Genomic DNA, 20,789 nt, shown 5'->3' on the forward strand with positions numbered 1-20,789 from the left:
GAAGCATATTTTTCGACGACTTTTTTGTACTTAATTATTAAGTGTTCAGAAAGAAAAGTATTGAATGTGTGTCTGTCTTTTATTACTCCCTACCTGGTAAAGTTTTAGGTTAGTGCGTGTCCATCGTTCTTATAACGAATACTAGCGTATATTACCAAGACCACAGTAAATTATTGTAATTCGTTCTCATAAAAAGGGTCTACAAAACTTGGACAATGCTTACCAAAGTCTTACCCCTTATTCATAAACGACAATCAAACCTATTTGAGTTAAATGCCGCTAAAATCGTTTGTCCTTATCTGTCACTTTGACATTTGTATTTGTTAGAAAGGACAAAGCATTTGTTAGTTAACATAGGCTTGTTAAGTTTTATGAATAAGGGGGTTAGTTGTTACCATTTTATTATGATATTTTTATAGTGGGTCCTTTTGAAATCTTAACAGTCAAAATTATAAAAGACCTCTCGCAAAATTCTTATCTATCATACTCAGAATCTACAAAAAAATACATGGTCCTTCGATTCCATATCTTTGAAAAATTATTACTATTATTGCAATGCGATACTAGTGTTTGTTATAACCATTATGTACTTTGAATGTATGTTTTATTTTACAACAAAATGTATGGTAAAGATACCCGTACTGAAATAAATTTGACCGTGCTGTAAAAGACTGTCAAGAGTAACTTTAAGTATTATTATTATTTTCATTTTAAAGAAATTCATTATTATTAAATGTCATTTACTAAATTCATTTACGGCACGGCAGAATTAAGCAGTTGACACCACCAATTAATTGATATACTTTTTAGCTGATGCAGCAATGCGGTACAGCAAGCAATTTCAAATATTTTTTCATACATAACATTGTCGACGGTAATTATTTTTAATATATACAATAGGATATACTAGGACATATAAACGTGTGCCTGAACTAGGATTCCCTATGTTTCAGGCAAATTAGATCTAAAAAAAATATCTTAATTATTCACATGCAGAAAGTAAATACAATTAGATTCATAATAACTAGCAGATGTGCGGTCATTCCTGCATGCCGTCGTTCGTTTATATCCCCCTTCAATTAGTTTTTGCGTCAGTAGGCTAGATGGCGCTTGTTATCGTGTGAATATTGTGTGAACATTGTGAAGTCCATTGGACATATTTGTGTCACGTTTGGGATCACTTTGGGATCGATAACTCAATAAGTAGGTAAGTCAATTTCAAACAAGACTGCAACGTCAAGTGGATCTAACGATACTAACGCCATCTAGCGATAGGAAAAGAAAAGTTAGTTGCCGAAACGAATGGCTGGAGCAAGGATATGCAAAAACGGCACTGTTTTGGCGCTACGGGATGAAGCTCTCAGTGTCTTGGAAACGTTGGAAAATTATGACATACGACGTCTTTGAAGCTTTAGAAGCACGCTTTAAGAGCACGTCTACAGAGCTGGAAGGATAGTGTTGGTACGGCGCAACCTCTATGGTTGTAACAGCTCTATGACGTTCTTCTGTCAAGCTTGTCTTGTCACGAATTTACATAAAAGGAAATACGTTATTACAATTTATGTTATGTTTTAAATAAAAGGCATTGTATTGCAAATGATATATTTATATCCCACGCCCAACAATTGGTAGCAGAGCGTGGTTGCCTGCATAAATGCAAAAAATAAATAAAATAACGTAAAAATGGCGTCTTCGACATACCGCTCTATAGAAACGTTAAATAGAAATAATTACGACACCTGGTGTTTACAAGCCCAGGCCGTACTAATTAAAACCGAACTATGGGATTACGTCAGCGGCGAAAAGAAATTATCGCCAACACCGAACGCCGAAGAAAATGTAAGTTCGAAAAAATGGACATACAAGCCAGATCGGAACTTATTCTGCTCATCTCGCCGACGGAACTAAAACAAATAAAAGGATGTAAAACATCAAAAGAGATATGGGAAAAACTCAAATCCATACATCAAAGCACTGGTCCGGCGAGAAAAGCTACACTGTTGAAACAACTCGTGCTGAAGAAAATGAATTCTGAAGAGGATATCCGCGACCATTTAAATAATTTTCGTCGGAAAGCTGGAGGACATGGACGTTAAAATCCACCCGGAACTATTGAGTATCATGATGCTCTACAGCCTACCAGCAAACTATGAAAACTTCCGCATCGCCATTGAGTCACGAGATGTGCTGCCTGGTCCAGAAGAATTACAAATAAAAATTGTTGAAGAAAACGAAGCCAGAAAGCAAACAGAACCGAATGACACCTCATCAAGGTCCGAAGCACTTTATGCTAAACAGAAGAGGAAGGTCTTCGTCTGTAAACACTGCCATAAAAGGGCCACACTACAGAGGCATGTTGGTCAAAGAAAGAAGCCACTAGCTCACAGAAAATAAAAGTCACGAAAAAAATTTCAATGTCTGTTACTCATCTGCAGGCAGCATTGATGACAACCTGTGGTGCCTTGACAGTGGCTGCAGTTCTCACATGACTGGCGAGGAAGAAAAATTCGAAGAATTAACACCTGAAGTTAACACTTTAAGTCTCGCGTCGAAGAAGCACACCACACAAATTAAGGGCGAGGAAAAATTAGTATCTCTACCAACGACGAAAAATACAACTTGAACGATGCATTGTACGTACCGGAAATAACGACGAACCTCATATCAGTTGGGAAAATAACTGATAACGGTTACAAGGTATTATTCGAAAAAGAAAAAGCATCGGTTATACAAGAAGATACCGTCGTACTACAAGCTTCAAGAAATAAAAACGGACTTTATTATCTGGATTTCAAACCGGAAGAATCAGCAAATTTCACAACGAAGTCACAAGATGAATCGATGTTATGGCACCGAAAATTGGGTCACATCAACGAAAAAGATCTCAAAATGATGGTTTCGAAGCAGATGATGAGAGGACTGGATTTAAATGAAGTAAAGCTAGATACCTGCGAAACTTGTATAAAAGGTAAACTTTCATCCCTACCATTTGCTAGCCATGATCGATTGTCATCTGAAATTTTAGAAATTATACACAGTGACGTCTGTGGACCGTTTGAAACGGAATCGATTGCTGGATCCAGATACTACGTATCCTTCATCGATGACTTCACCAGGTACTGCTGTATCTATTTCATCAAAAACAAAAGTGAAGTAATCGAAAAGTTTAAAGAATACAAAAATGGAGTGGAGCTGTTCACAAAGAAGAAAATTAAGCACTTGCAATCGGATAATGGTGGCGAGTACAGAAGCAAAGAATTTGATGACCTGCTGGCAAAATGCGGCATCAAAAGGAGACTGACAGCACCATACACTCCACAGCAAAACGGCGTAAGTGAACGAAAAAACCGATCACTGCTAGACAAGGCTAGATGTTTAATGATGGAAGCAAATGTACCCTCATGCTTATGGGCAGAAGCAATAAACACAGCCAATTATCTAATAAACCGAAGTCCAGCAAAAGCCTTAAATGGAAGTAGTCCATACGAAAAATGGGTTGGCCGAAATCCAGCCGGAAACCATTTACACATTTTCGGCAGCAAAGCATTCATCTTGAACAAAAGACGAAGAGGCAAATTCTCCCCTAAAGCCGTAGAAGGCGTATTTATGGGATACGCCAAAAATGCCAAAGGATTCAGAGTCTATTTACCTGACCAAAACGATGTTGTAATCAGTCGAGATGTCAAATTCGTCGAGAAGATGTACTATGATGACACTCGTACAAAAATAGTCCCTGGCAACAGCAAACGGGAACCTGAAAAAGAAATGGTGATATCACTTAACAATAAGAAAAATCATCAAAATTCTAACTTACCGATTCAGGATCCTCTTCCCTTGACAGACATGTCCTCCTCAGATGCCACCAACTCTGAAACAAGTATAAATGAAAATCTGTTGCCATCTGAGGATGAGGGGGCCGAAACTGCTGACCAAGACCAAACTTCAATTGAAGAGGAAGAAGGGGCTGAAAGTGATGGATACCAAACTCCACATGAAACAAATGAGAGAACATCGCAAAGGCCTACAAGAAATAGAAAGAAGCCTACATGGACAACAGACTACTACCTACAAGACGATATGGAAGAAGAAAGCTTGCTCGTGTCGGATATGACATACTTGTCTGAACAAAATGAAACTGAAGACGACTGGCACGACGCAATCAAAGCTGAAATAAAAGCACATATTAAGAATGAGACGTGGAAAATCACGAAGAAAACCAGTGGCATGAAACTCATCGACTACAAGCTTGTTCTTAAAACAAAAACTGGACCGGATAATACGGAAACAAAGAAGGCAAGACTTGTTGCTCGGGGATTCACCCAAAGACCTGGAATAGACTTTAATGAGACTTTCGCACCTGTGGCCAAGTTAAGCTCCATCAGAACCGTCGTTGGAATGTCTGTCGAAGAAGGCATGAAATTAAAGCAGATGGATGTCACGACAGCGTATCTGAACGGCGACATAGAGGAAGACATCACTATGAAGGTACCTGAAAACCTGGAAAAGTATGTGACAGAAATAATTATCGATGAGAGCGGAAATAATGAGCTGACTATATACAACAAAGCTAAAGACATGTTAAAATGTATTAGAGACATTAAGGGAGAAAAAGTCTGCAAATTACAACGATCCTTGTATGGTCTAAAACAATCCGGGAGGCAGTGGTACATCCGATTAGACACGGAATTACGTAATATTGGTTTTGTTCCATCACAAGCAGATCCGTGTGTATACATACTACAGAAAGGAGGAGCTAAAGTAATCACAGCCATATGGGTAGACGATTTACTAATAGCTTACAACTGTCCTAAGACTATGCAAGAAATCCAAACAATGCTTGCACACAAATTTGAAATAAAGATCTGGGAATACCACAGAGAATGCTCGGAATTGATTTTAAATACACTAAAGATACAGTGAAACTTTGCCAAGAAAAATATATCAAGGACACATTAACTAAATTTAAAATGGACGAATGCAAAGCAACGAGTACCCCTATAGAACCAGGGCTAACGCTTGAAGCGGACAAAAGTACAAAAGATAAAGAATTGCCATATAAAAACTTGATTGGAACACTTATGTATCTAGCAGTAGCTACGAGACCTGATATTATGTTCGCAGTCAGTTACCTCTCGCAATTCAACGATAGCTACAGTGCCGAACACTTCAAGAGTGCCAAACGTGTGTTAAGATACCTCAAGGGCACATCTAGTATCGGTCTAAATTTTAAGAGAACCGAACAAATGTATTGGCAGGACTGGGGCGCCTGCAATTTAGACCGCAAGTCTTTCTCCGGTACTGCTTCATATACGCAGGAGGCTGTATCAGTTGGTCGTCGCGCCGCTTTCCACACAGCAGAGGCGGAGTATTGTGCGTGTACTGAGGCAGCAAAAGAAGCCATACACCTGAAGTGCTATTTAATGACCTGGGGATTCACATAGATTGCGTCAAGATTTCAAATGACAATCAAGCCGCATTGAAGCTCAGTCAAACCCTATAGTTCATCAAAATCCAAGCACATCGATTTGAAGATGCACTATATAAGGAACTGCATTCAGAATAAACAAATACGCTTGGAATATTTGGAGACAAGAAGATGGCGGCTGATTTACTGACGAAGGGGCTATCAGGGCCACGGCTCAAGGAGCTGATGATCCACTTCGGGCTGGCATAGAGTCGCGAGGAGGAGTGTTGGTGCGGCGCAACCTCTATGGTTGTAACAGCTCTATGACGTTCTTCTGTCAAGCTTGTCTTGTTTAAATAAAAGAAATTTGTTTTTAAGGCTAAAATTAAGTTTGTTTTAAATGGCGTCTGGAAATTGTAATTGTCTTCTGTATATAATTTACTATCGGTTGTGGAAATATGCCGCCTGTTTAAAAACAAACAATATTTTTAGGATATTATATACGTTTCACAATACAGTTCCAACATTGCGCTAGCAATGTTAATCTTGTCAAACCATCGAAATTATTTTTAAGCCATATATTGATAGGCAGGAGTGGAGCAAGAGAGGTGAGGCCTTTGCCTAGCAGTGGGACTCAAAAATAGGCTAACAAAAAAAAATTGACAGAATTATGTGATTTTAAAAATCGGTACCCTGCACCTCTTTGCATAAACGGCATGTAGGGCAACTTTTCGCTCCCAGACGAAGGCTATACGTGCCTACAATAAATACTTTAATCGCAGACGGAGGTGACAACATGAGGTCGATTTTCCAAATACCATCTTTGACAATATCATTTGAAAATGGTGCAAAAATATTGCTACAAACTACCGGTCAAATCGAATTATTAAGTGGGAATCAATTTTTAAAATCACATCACTTGAAAACACCACTAGGGAAACCGGCCAAGCCGTGTCAGGTTACGCGCAGTGCGAACTTCCGTGAAAATAGGCGATAAATATTCAACATTGAGTTTGGTCGACCGTAACTCATTAACTTTTAAAGCCTACATCGCTGTGATAGTTTTCCTTTTAAATTCGTTATATATTCCTACCGTTGCCGTATTTTTTTTACGTTTCTGAAAACAGCAATTTAGCTGCAAGGGGAGGGAAGGAAGCGGGGCCATATTACTTTACTCTTTGAGCGGGGCACAAGCTAACGATGCACTTTACAGCTCTAAGACTAATTTGTACAGAACTCGGACTCGCATTTGGCTGATTTTTTGTATACTTATATTCACTGTATCAATCCAAACGGAATGATGGCTCTTGGTTTATATGGTTTATCTGGTGGCAGGTCTTTGTCTGATAAGTATAATTTGTTGTCTCATTCATCATTATTGCATACTTAAATGTGCCAAAAATCTAACTGCAAACGTACTTACAGAATGGACATCCAACCGAAAACTTGCAGTATTACCGTCCAAGAAGAAAGTTTACAAGCCACGTCTTATTCAGCCCTGACATTCGCAGAATTATCAGAAAGCTAATGGGGCGATCTTTGATCTTTTCCTATTTAATTTTGAATTGAATTACTTGCAGAATGACATGTAAAATTATTCTGGTACTTTGTTTTGCACAATGTTGTAGTTTCATTCGATTTGTTTTGTTATTATATTACTGTATCCAGGAGTCGAGTACCTCCTCTGTGATTGATTTGAATAAATACAAATGACCATTTGCTTTGCGATTGTATTTGAGACAATGCTGTGCGTCCAGTGTCCAGTGAACAACTCTATTTTTTTCCAAAGGTTCATCCTCATTGTTTCTTCAACAAAAAGGAAAGATTTTGTTTGATGCTCAGTCGGAGACGTTTCTTGTAATTTGCGAAGTAATACATCTTGAAGGTAATTAAATAGCGTTGTATCGTTGGACACAGGAAAAACCCTCGTCAAGCTCTAACACTGGGGCTTATTTTTGAAGTCACATCTGCGAAAATACCAGTCAAAAGGAAAGAAAAATTTGCTTGATTTAAAATACGAGTAGAATAGTAAAGTACCTAAGGCTAACGAGAGGAGAACTGCATCCAGTCTGATACGTCATTTTTAGATTCTCGCTCCTTTTTCTCACATGCCATTATAATCTTTTCCCGTTGCCTTTACTTTAGAAAATTACAGTTCTAATTAATCTAATATTATGAAAGATCTTTGTGTTGCGCCAAATTACTGTTTGATTTACATTTTTTTAGAGTTTGACTTCATAAATTGGCCCCTGATAGATTTGCTTCTACTGTGGGTATATATTCAGTAGGTCGTCCACCTAGAAAACACTCGGGGTCTTTCGAGATAATTCAGACATTCGACAGAGATAGCGCCACAAAGTTCCAATAAAATAACTACCTGAAGCGCATTCTCATACTCTTTGCCCCCAAAACTCATTATAACAAATCAATTGAATTCAGTAGAGTCGTTTTCGAGATCTCGAAACACGGGCATAAGTTACATCTACATATAAACATTGCTCAATTTTAGAATGTGGCGCAAGGCGCAACACACTACACAAAATGTTTCCATAGTTCGGTTTAAAAAGTCTCTGCTGCGTAATAGTTGAATATTTTATTTGACTCAACTTCACCAAATAAATAAATATTTATTAATATTCGATATACTAAATCAAATGACTGACGACTAGAATGTTTTGTCAATGTTGTATTCTGGTATTCGTGTTCTAGTCACCAGATGGCGTCCTATAATAAATGTGTGGCTGAGAGCCGCTAGATGGAGCTATCTTAAGCATTCAGTTGTGAGCAGATTGGTAGCGTTTAAATGTTTTAATTGAAGCTTGTACGTGGCACACTGTCTCTAATATTTTAATAGGAACCTCAAGATGGCATTATTATACGTAGGTTTTTGAGTTACGACTAGTGTCATAATTATATGGTTGTGCCATAGATGGCGCTGTAATACTTTCTTGGTTATAACCAGCTAGATGGCGCTATTGTATACATTCAGTTTCGAGCCACTAGATGGCACTGCCAGAAATGTTTCATTCAAGCAGCTAGATGGCGTTATTTTAAATATTGTAATACTTCAGTTGAAACCAGCCAGCCAGATATTAACAATAGGCGCTAGGTATTACCAACTTAAACCATCAATGAGGGTTTGCTCAGAGGCGAAATATCGCTAGATGGCGTTAGTATCGTGAAGTCCGTTTCACGTTTGCTTGCGATTGGCTCATTCAGTTATTCAACCAATCACGAGCGAACGTCAAACAGACCTCACGATACTAACGCCATCTAACGATATTTCGCCTCTGTGAAAAACCTCATTGCGTGCTACTAGATTGGCAATTATAAATGCTTCTCTTAATTCCACATGGCTGCTGTCATTAATATTGCCATGATTCAAATAAGGTGGCGTTACTTTAAGCATTCAGTTGCAAAAAGTTAGATGGCGCTTTCGGAAATATTTCGATAATATTTGAATTTAGGCATTTCTGCAGGTGGTAGGACCATGTGTAAGGTCCGCCCGGATTGCTACCACCATCTTGCTCGCTAATCCTGCCATGAAGCAGCAGTGCTTGAACTGTTGTGTTTCGGCGTGGAGAGTAAGACAGCCAGTGAAATTAATGGCACTTGAGGTATCCCATCTTAGGCCTCTAGGTTGGCAACGCATCTGCAATACCCCTGGTGTTACAGATGTTTATGGGCGGTGGTGATCTCGTACCATCAGGAGACCCACTTGCTCGTTTGCCATTCAGTCGAATAAAAAATGATAAAAAAGGCAGATAGATGGAGTTATTAGTAATGTTTCAACTGAAACGCCTAGATGGCTATCACATCACAAATATTAACATTCTTAAAGATAGATGGCGCCACTTTATGCATTCAGTTGGGAGCGGCGAGATGGCGCTATCATAAATGTTTCATCATACGCCACTAGATGGCGCTGTCATAATTGTTAACATGCTAGACGCTAGGTTTTTTTTATTCGACTGGATGGAAAACGAGCAAGTGGGTCTCCTGATGGTAAGAGATCACCACCGCCCATAAACATCTGCAACACCAGGGGTATTTCAGATGCGTTGCCAACCTAGAGGCCTAAGATGGGATACCTCAAGTGCCAGTAATTTCACCGGCTGTCTTACTCTCCACGCCGAAACATAGCAGTGCAAGCACTGCTGCTTCACGGCAGGATTAGCGAGCAAGATGGTGGTAGCAATCCGGGCGGACCTTGCACAAGGTCCTACCACCTGCAAAGGTGGTGTTATTATGAACATTCAATTGTGAGCTACTAGATGGAGCTTTTGAAAAAGGTTTTAACTTGGGTAGCTAGATGTCGTTATTGTAAATATTTTAATATGAGCCACTAGATGGTGCTGATGTCACTAATAACAACATGAAGATCGATAGATGGCGCCACTTGAATCATTAAGTTGTTAGATTCCGCTATCACAAATGCTTCACCGAAATATACTATATGCACTGTCATAGACATGATTATGCTAGGCGCTAGGAGACGTTTTCTAGAACATGTAATGGCGCGCCATCTCACCAATTGCACTAGTCATATCCATATTAAACTTGTAATCGCTACTTTAAATCCGCTCTATAGATGGTAGTTCTGAAAAATATTTTATACCTACCCATGAATGTCGGTAGATGGCGTCACCTTAAGCATTTAGTTGCAAGCTGTTAGATGTCGCTAGCACAAACGTTTCACGTTTCACCAAAAGGCACTATATGGCACTGTCACAAGGCGCTAGAGGGCGTTACTTATCATGAACATTCAATAATCGATAGATGGCGCCACCTTAAACATTCAGTTGCAAATGCAATGCAAGCTGTTAGATGCCTTGAACACAAGTGTTTCACCAAAAGACACTATATGGCGCTGTCGCAAATATAAATACGCTAGGCGCTAGGTGGTGTTGCCTTTCTTGAACATTCAACAATCAATAGATGGCGCCACTTTAAACGTTCAGTTGAAATGCCGGCTGTTAGATACAAATGCGCTGTTACAAATATAAATATGCTAGGCGCTAGGTGCCGTTGCCTTTCTTGAACATTCAATAATCGATAGATGGCGCCACCTTAAACGTAATATGGAGCTGTCACTAATATAATTTTAATATTTTAAGTGCAGGTGGCGTTATTAAAGTTTAAACATTCAGTAGCGAGCTGGTAGATGACACTCTGAAATACATTAACCGTTATTCTTTCAAAGTTATTGTTATTATATTACCTATATAATTTTTATTATGATTCACGTTGTTATACAAAAATGCTGATTGAATGGCACCTGGGTAATTGTACTATTATTTATTCTGTGACCCAGTTGACAATAAAATTTTAAAATAAAACAATGTATAATGTAAAAATATTTATTACACAATTCTTAGTTTACTATAACGTGATATTGTTAATCGAGAAATCGTGCGGTCGCAGTCTTAAATTCAGATTATATGGGGCATGCGCCGATTGTAAAGTTCCAGTGTACCCCATAATTCCACATGACCCATACCCGCTCTCCCCACTATACGACATGTTTTGGGTCATGAGTGAACTAGGATTTTGGTATTGCCGATTGTTCTGCATCATAAGGTACTCGTTTTGGTAGAGCCCTGAATTGACGAGAGGCACGTTGAAGTTTAGGTTTGGTTGGAAGTGGAGCCAGTCTTTGTTCCGTAGATCCGTTCTGGTGTCTGTGGGGATCCCGATAGGTACTGGAATCGGTTCGGGGGTGGTTTGGCTGTTGGTGCGATGGTTTGACAACGCCGAACGCTCGTTGCGACGGAACTTGGCGCGGCGGTTTTGGAACCATACCTGTGGGAAAGATACGGATTAGGGTTTTTTCTGAGGAATCGTTTTATCGCAAGCTTCGATCAACAATACTTAAATTGATCGCAAGTTAAGCCCGCGATTATTCGATACAGCGCCATCTATAGTTCATTTGCTGAACTATATGGTTTGCTAATTTATTGGTAGAAGTATGTTGACAGCCATGCACCTCATTAGTTCTAAAATATAACACAACATATAGTATCGCTATTATCGTACTGAATATAAGGTAGCTTAGCAGCCTTAGAAGATGCTTGTCTCTGTTCCATTATAATCGGCTTCGAAATTTAAAGTAGAACCAAAACACCAAAACCCTGTATTCGGACCACGGAAGAATAAAAACAAGTGGAAGTGATTATGTGTAGGTACAGCGTGCGTGCCACAGGTAAGCGGCTGTACGCTTACTCCAATGACAGTCGTGTTCAAATTGCGTAGAGTATGGTCACGTTTAGTAGAGTCGCGACATTCCTTGTTTTTAGGGTTCCGGAGCCAAAATGGCAAAAATGCAACCCTTATATAGTTTCGCCATGTCTGTCTGTCTGTCCGCGGCTTTGCTCAGGGACTATCAATGCTAGAAAGCTGTAATTTAGCACGGATATGTATATAAACTATGCCGACAAAATAGTACAATAAAAAAATCAAAAACAGTTTTTTTTAGCGTACTTACCTCCTATAGACGTAAAGTGGGGGTGATTTTTTTTTCTCATCCAACCCTTTACTGTGGGGTATCGTTATAGAGGTATTTTAAAACCATTAGGGGTTTGCTAAGACGATTTTTCGATTCAGTGATTTTTTTGTGAAATATTCAATTTTAAAGTGCAAATTTTCATTAAAATAGCCCCCCCCCCCTCTAAAATCTAAACTGACGGGTAGAAAAATTTGAAAAAATTCAGTATGGTAGTAACTATATCAAAATTTCAAGGAAAACTATAACAGCTAAGTTGGCTTGAGAATTATTAGTAGTTTAAGAGTAAACAGCAGCCTAGGGTATAAAATATACCTAAACTTGGAAGACTACGTTAGAAAAATATTGCTTATAATGGCTACGGAACCCTATATACCGCTTCCACTTGTTTTTATTCTTCCGTGATTTGGACACCCATCTTCAAACCGGCTCTCAACATTTTTTGGCGACTGAACCCTATTGGACAAATAAGTACATATTTGCCGGAACCTTAAAAATAACAATTTTAACAGGAGGTTGTACAGTCAAGGTCATAAATATTTTGTATTTACTTACATAAGTTCGATACGAAGACATCAAAAACATCTAGGTACATAAGTATTACGAGTTGTACCTTTATCCCACTAAATAATAAGGTCGATATTATACATATGGCTGTATAAATATTAATGCCCTCGACTGTACACTCGAACAAATCGTGATCATGACCAACTGTGGAACCTTTTCGTAGAAAAAGTCATAGTTGCATTAGCGACGTCTTTAGCCCATGTAGCGCCCGTGTGCAATTATTATTTTAGCGCCATCTAGGAAGCGCGCGGTCAAAATGGAATAGGTACAAAGTGCCGCGGCCGGCGCCCCTAACACCGCTGCGCCCGTGTGCAACGCACACCCTGCGCTATAGGTAAAGACGCCTCTGAGGGAATTTATTATGACACATAATGTGACAACGTTCTGCGGTGGGTCAGGAATCAAAAAGGTTGGACTGTACTCTGTAACGTTACCGTTCCCTGTTACAGTACACAGTTGTTATTTTAATTATGGTCTGTACTTTTGTGGCCAACGACGAGCGACGACGCGCGGATCGACTAATATTAAACCTATTAAAACTCTTCGTGTAGGTACCTACTTATGTTACATTCATACTTCCTACTAGGAGCGACGGATCGACGTGATTTTTGGCATGCAGATAGTTTATGGGCCAGAGAGTGACATAGGCCACTTTTTTTCTCAGAAAAATGCACAGTTCCCGAGGTGTTCCCTGCGTGTGCGCGATAACCGATTTCCACGCAGGCGAAGCCGCGGGCAAATGCTAGTACGAAATAAATTCTACCAAGTACCTCTTTTTCATCACTACCAACTTACCTGAACTCTAGCCTCAGTGAGATTAACTCTGGCAGCCAAATCTTCTCTCACAAACGCATCCGGATAGTGAGTCTTCTCAAACACTTTCTCCAGCGCTGCCAACTGCTGGCTGGAGAACGTCGTTCGATTCCTTCTCGGCTTCTTCCTCTCATCTTTGTCTTTTTCTTCTTCTTCTTCACCTTTCGCTTCGTCTAGCTTCCGTCGGATGCTGTCTTCGTAAGCCAAGTACTCTACTGGCTTTATGTACTGCTGTTTGGAGTACCATAGATCGTTTTGGTAGGTTTGGTCGTACGTGCCTTGTTGTCGAGCGGCTAGTGAAAAGAAATAAGTAAATAAGTTATAAATAAATAAATATCATGGGAGAATTAACGCCAGTTAACCTAGTCCTAAACTAAGCAAAGCTTGTACTATGGGTTCTAGGCAACGGATAGATATGTACGTACTTAAATACATATTAAATGTTCGAGGCTTGAGATATTCGTCATACAGATATCTATGCCCCGACCTAGGATCGAACCCGGGATTTTAAGCTTCATATATATAGTCAGGTGTCCGGTCGTCAAAAAGGAGTGGTCGACGAGACGAAACGAGTGTTAAAACGCCTCTAGCGGAACGTTTGTGATGTTCGTGTTTCCATACAAATTGAGATTTTAACGCGAACGCGATCGAGACGTATTTTGTAACCGAAAACTTACACTAAGGGCACTGGAAGTGATACTAAAGCAGGGGATAATTTTTTGAAAACAAATCACCCCATGATAAAATTTTAAAGAGATATAAGTTTCTGTTAAAAAAACATTTTTAATACCAGTTTTTTTTGCTGACTGTACTTTTTGTTGACTGTACTTGCATTGTCATCTAAACTGCATGTCCGTACCAAATTTCAAGTCGGTACTGTTAAGATGGAGCGACGACTTGGTTAAGATCGCGGGATCGCGGTGGATGCGGAAAGCACAAGACCGGTCTGAGTGGAGAGTTTTGGGGGAGGCCTATGTCCAGCAGTGGACGTCTTTCGGCTGACATGATGATGATGATGATGACTGTTAACCATTTAAGATTTCTTTCCGGCGGAGACGATCCTGGCAGGACCACCAAGATGACACTACCAGATTATTGTATTGTCACCAAATTTACATAAGTATGCCAAACTTCCAGTCAATCGGACCGCTGGAAGTGGGTCAAATTTAGCTTCCAAAAATAAACAGGGCAAGCTAAAGAAAAGCTTGTAAAAAAATCTGTGCATTGCTAAAAACTAAAGTGCAACGAGGGTTTTCACAGAGGCGAAATATCGCTAGATGGCGTTCGTATCGTGTGGTCCGTTTGACGTTTGACGTTTGCTTGCGATTGGCTCATTTAGTTATTTAACCAACCACAGACATGACGCAAACGCCAAACGGACTTCACGATACTAACGCCATCTAGCGATATTTCGGAAAACCCTCATTGAATTTTCGGCTACACAGAAGATAAGGGTAACGAGAAGAGGGCATTATGACATGAAAGAGAAAAGGAAAAGGAGTGAGATGTTTATATAATGACGTATCAGACAAGGATGAAGCAGGTAAAACTCGCCTCCGCTGACAAGTACTTTATACCTATATAAATATAAAAGATGTCAAGGGATTTTAAATCGTTCCTTAATTATTTTATTAAGAAACATCTACCTACCATTCCTGTTTACCGATGTATACTTTATTACTGTTATGGCACTCCAGGTCTATATCTTATCATGTCTTAAATGCAATGTTTTCCTATGTGACAACAAATTGTCTTAATAAATAATAAAAAAAAGAAAAATGAAAAAAATAATAATAATGGGCGTCTTTGACGCCGACATTAAATATATATTAATATGATCGCTAATCTGATTACTTACGAATCCCCATGAGTACTGAAAAACAAAAATTTTATATAATAAGTGACATTCATCTACAGATATTAAGTAGGAAGTCCACTACAGAAATACAACGTTGCGGCCTGCTGCAAAACTATGCTGAGAGTTGTAAGTAATGTATTTTTCTGGGTATCAAATATGTGTAAACCTATTAATGTTAACTTGTAAGTATGCAAACGACAGCAAACTTGTCCTTAGCAAATTTTACTCTAGTTTCCCAAAGCCTACCAAAATGGAGCTCAAGCGGAGATAACATTTTTGCCTTCACTCTTTCAAGGAATTATGTATGCTGATGCCACATATTCAAACTGGATTATGGAAGACTTTGTTACACTTAGTTTCGTATCTCATATGTAATGGAATCATGTGTTATGAGAAAAGTTAGCTCTAAATGAAGACAGAGTCTTCATGATTTTTTTCTGTAATACGATGTGCAGCCTATTAGTAATTTCGTGTAAGTAAATTTCACGCTGTTCTATCTCTCTTTCGCTGTCTCTTTCTCTGTATGGCATACGTGGTGGATTTCTGAAGTTCACACACAGACTAAATTACAAATGGATGCTTATTCCAACCAGTCAAAATGGCCGCCAACCAGCTATGTGTCACGAAGAGATCTGGGGATAATTCCGTAACGCTCATTACGCCAGACACAGAGGTGCCTGTCACCAAGCTAGAATGCCAATACTGAAGCTGACATCCCAGTACTAATGTGTTCTCAAGACGGTTATTTTTGATTGAATTTGTTTGAGAATATCTTTCTATCACGCAAAAACTAATTCGGTACATATTCGAAGTGCAGTTTTGTCTACGAGCGACACACAGAACCTCGTACTCGTACTAAATAAGTATGACTAACGCCTTTTTTGTGTTCTTGGGTTTGAACCAAGACCCAACACACCCAACACCTTCCTCCGGCCTTCGTTATTTTTTTATAAAGGCTGATTTTTTTATATAATTATGTTTCCAACACAGTTAGGCCTGATCCGCAGCAATGAAATTTGGATAGGCAAATTCGTTATACTCATTCATGCGGAATGATATCATTATTCTCTCTAGATACTTATGTTTTAATCATACCCACATATTTGCATGCTAGTATTATTTACTACAAATAGCAGAATAAGTTACTTTATTGTCACATACCACCTAAGAACACCGATGTACCTAGTTATTCTATGCAAATAAACATTCTATTTATTCTATTCTACCTATTAGTAAGCACTTCCATCATTACCAGACACTTTGTAGGTTTACAATACCCTGACAGATACCCTTAAAACGCCTGACAAAAAATATTAGCGAAGCTTCTAATAACCAAATAAGTCAAAAGCCACCAATACCCAATTTTACAGTGACATCGTTCTATTCTACCTGTGTAAGGAACTTAATAAAAGGAAGGTCTCGCTGTCGCGGGGTCTCTCTCTAGTAGACGCGAGGCGCGCTATTTCGTCTCACCTGTCAAATGGTGGAGTCGCAGTAGACTGTCTTCGTGGCATTTGATCATCTGAAGAAGATTGTGACCGTTGTCGGGGTAGCCGGCCGGGTAGTTCTGTACCGGCTTGGTTTCGTACATTATCGGGTTGGATTCTAAAACAAAAAAATAGTTTTACACCACTAAATCCATTACTAACTTTAACTTAGGTACGTTCCTGGGTATTTTTTTTTACAAAAATGAAGCGCGACAAAGTTCGGGAGTTGAGGCACGTGACGTCACTCCTAAACACACAGATTTTAGTAAAGGTGTGACGTGACGTGATACGGAACTTGTATCGGATATCCTACTATATTAATATTGTAAATGCGAAAGTTTGTGAGTGAGTATGTTTGTTACTCCTTCACGCTAAAACGGCGGGACGGATTTGGATGAAATTTGGTATGTAGATAGCTGGATATCTGTAATAAAACATAGGTTACGATATTCTCACGGGATAGGGATAAAATCTCGCAATAACAACCGCTGGGCTTAAAGTCATAAAATTTGACATGATTGTTTGTCAACGAAAACCACGATTTAAGGTGCGACCAAACCGCTGCTTAAAAAACGGTGACGGGACGGAATCGCAGTGACGCACCGTATGCGCGCCGTTTTTTTTGCATGCTCTCCACACCGCTGTTTAAAATACGCAAACGATGCGGAATCGCAGTGACGGGCCGTAAACGACCAGACTTTTGTTCGGTAAAGTCCTGACGTTTACGGCACTTCACTGCGATTCCGTATTCTAAGCAGCGGGGTGGAGAGCATGCGATAAAAACGGCGCGCAGCGCATACGGCGCGTCACTGCGATTCCGTGCCGTCACCGTTTTTTAAGCAGCGGTTTGGTCGCACCTTTAATTTACGGAAACTCCCACGGGAAATTTTAAGAATCCCGAAGTTTCAATTCAGCTGCTGGATCCTCTGGTATGTCCGTAACTCTTTGTTTAATTGACTATTGCAATATAAGTGTCTGATATTTTTTGAAAATCTAACTGACAGACTAATTATTTTTGGCAATCTAGCCTATGACATAATTTTTGCCGCTGCACAACCGGGTGAGTTCGAGACGTGGGTATTTAAGTACTAGCTTTTCCCCGCGGCTTCACTCGCGTGGAATTCGGTTATCGCGCGCTGTTCCCTCGGGAACTGTGCATTTTTCCGAAGTCAAAAGTAGGCTACGTCATCCCAAACATCGCGTCGATCCATCGCTCCGTTTCGACGTGAAAGACGGACAAACATAGATACACAAAACACACACTTTCGATTCGAGAGCTGAAGTGAATGATAACACATATAGCTAAAAAAAGAAGAATACAAAAGGAGAATGATTGAACTGAATGAGTAAATGTCAAAATCCTGCTGTCATTCATTAGGTACACGACATGTTGTAGCTGTGTGTAATCATTCACTTCAACTCTCGTGGCTCTATCTATACCTAATATTAATTTCAGCTTGGGAAAAAGGATCTTAACAGATGGACAGACAGAAAATAAGTGATCCTATAAGGGTTCCGTTTTTTTCTTACGCGATACGGAACTCTAAAAACGGTCCGAAGATTTCGCAATAACATTGAAAATCATTGTCAAGGAGCACTTCATATGGTGAACGTAAACATATGCCGTGCGCGTACGCACCGCCGCGCCTCTGTGCCTCCTTGTTGGACCGGCTACAGTTACAGCGCACGTGTGATTGTTTTCACGCCGGCTGCGCAGGCGGCGGTATAAGAAACGATTTGGTAGGAGGCTTATGCTATGAAATAGGGAATATGTATGTACGTATTTAAACTCTTTATAGCATGGAAATAGAGAAACAAACGCATTTCACAAACGTTGAGATAAATAAATAATGAATAAATAAATATATCCATCTATAGATCTGCGACGGTGAAGGAAAACATCATGAGGAAACCTGCACAAGCCTGCGAAGCAATTGAATGGTGTGTGTGAAGTTCCCAATCCGCACTGGGCCCGCGTGGGAACTACTGCCCAAGCCCTCGAGGGGAGGCCTGTGCCATGCAGTGGGACGTATAGGCTGGGATGATGATGATGATTGATTTACACGATGATTTTAATCGTTGATCGATCAGGAACCCATATTTATCTCGGTCAGTATTTGGCGGCAACCAGTTAAAGTTACATGAAACAAAAAGCCTATTTTCTAAAATAATTATTAGATGAAAAATCACTTTTTATTAAAAATCATTGTCACTCTACACATGGTTTACTCTATGAGCCTAAAAACTCTGTGATAAGTCAATTTCTTAAACAAACTTTGACGTGCGACCATGTCAAATTCCCCGCCAAAGTGGTGACACTTGATAAAACTACTTAACTTCAGCTAATTTAGGATGACCATACATTCGGTGGATGGAGGAAGTTCGAAGAATAACGTTTTTTTTTTACGATAAAACCTCATCTATGTATCATCTGATATCGCGTTTTTTTGTTTGCACGCACCATATCTCCATAGACCTCTTCTGTACTGGTTGCGGCTGAATATTAGCGCTGCGGTCTTCGCAGGATTATAGCTGAGTCAGCGCCCTATCTTTCCACAGCACACGGCCTGCTCGTTGTTTATGTTTACATGTATATATAGGTTTATGCCCTCTGGTTTAGGCCCTCTTGTTCTGAGAGGAGGCCTGTGCCCAGCAGTGGGACGTATATAGGCTGGATGATGATAGGTTATGTAAGTATGTACGTACGTACACACACTCGTATACATATGTGTGGGCGTGTGTGGGTATGTGCATGCTGCATATATATATCTCAATTAATTTTATATAATTTCTCATTAAACTTTCACTTCTTCTCTTCGAAACATTTTGATTTGTAAAGTATCAATAGCTTTTAGTTAATTAAATTAATTGTAGTTTAACTTTAATGAATGATATATGTATATTTTTAAGTCTTGTTATGCCATTCTGTGTTGTGGATGAATAAAGTATTTCTATTCTATTCTATTCTATCTATTAAATTCCATTTTGGCTAGGGCTATTAAAAAATTCTCAACACCTGATCACCGATTTAAAAATCACATCTGCAGTTTTTATCAGTTGAGATAGGGGGTTTATCACGGGTATACATGTAAACAACCGGCCAAGAGCGTGTCGGACACGCCCGAAATAGGGCTACGGAACCATAAAATACGAAATCCTTAGAAAAATATTGCTCAATTTTTTCGTAATGGCTACGGAACCCTATTTCCTTGGCCGGCTTTAATAATACTGACCGAAACGGTAATGACGAAATAAACACCGCAAGAAACCTGGCCTTTCGTATCTTTCCGTCCCGCTGGCGCTAATATTCTTTAATACGAGAGTGAAAGGGACGGTACGGCCTCCCTGAATATTTACCCGGGAAATCGCGTTTTCTTTTTTTAATCTTTAGCAAATTTTAGTTGAACTTTTCACTACCCTACCCCGATGACGTAAGAAGCCTGGCAAATTGAATATCGAAACTTGTTCAATTAAGGAGGCCGTTGCGCAAAAAATCAAAACTTTGTAAAGTAATGAAACCTTAAAAATTAACACTGCTGTCGCGTAAGCTTGTTTGATTAAATATTTTGGTAACAAAATTTCGTAAGGACCTCTTTTAGGTCGTTATACCTATTTTTGTCCATAACGAAACTGTTCCAAACTTAGACAAGATTACTTATTTAGATACACTTCACTCATTTCACTTTATACTCTAGACTAGAGCATAAATAGTAGATTGTGCAACAAGAGCATAAAACGAGTCATTTTACCCGAGGCGTTCATATAACCATCCGAGCCGGTACAGCGAGGGCGAATAGACACTTCGAGGGAAAAATGGGTTTAATGCTCGAGTTTTACACTGCTTTTCACTTAGATTGCGATGAAATTAAATAGTATCTGTGGAAACAATTGCTCACTTTCTATGTACCTTTTATTGTTCACGCATTACTATTATAACTATAAATTTTTGGTTTTATTGATCTATTTTCATTGATTTGATTGATTTTTTAAAAATATATGTAGAAATTTCTTTGTTTATGGCTGTCTACACCTGATTTCCTTGGTCTTGGCCTGATTTTACTTTATGCACTAGAGCATTAAAAAACATTTTATGTCGCCTAGATCCAGCATAAACACGAACTTTACGAGCGTGAGAAGTGAAAAAGTTATTTTCTAACT

General features: G+C 39.3%; 1 protein-coding gene across 1 annotated transcript in view; it reads right to left on the bottom strand.

Annotated features, from left to right (window-relative positions):
- Positions 1–10,750: 10,750 nt before the first annotated feature.
- LOC141443889 (uncharacterized) overlaps positions 10,751–20,789 on the bottom strand; it is a 116,125-nt gene continuing 106,086 nt past the window's right edge. Inside the window, exons 2-4 of the mRNA XM_074109290.1 lie at positions 16,618–16,749; positions 13,269–13,579; positions 10,751–11,206 (exon numbers count right to left, since the gene is read on the bottom strand). Of these exons, the coding sequence (XP_073965391.1) occupies positions 10,787–11,206; positions 13,269–13,579; positions 16,618–16,749 (863 nt within the window). The 3' untranslated portion in view covers positions 10,751–10,786. The remainder of the gene's footprint in view (positions 11,207–13,268; positions 13,580–16,617; positions 16,750–20,789) is intronic.

This window comes from Choristoneura fumiferana, chromosome Z (genome assembly GCF_025370935.1).
Source record: "Choristoneura fumiferana chromosome Z, NRCan_CFum_1, whole genome shotgun sequence".
NCBI lineage: Eukaryota > Metazoa > Arthropoda > Insecta > Lepidoptera > Tortricidae > Choristoneura > Choristoneura fumiferana.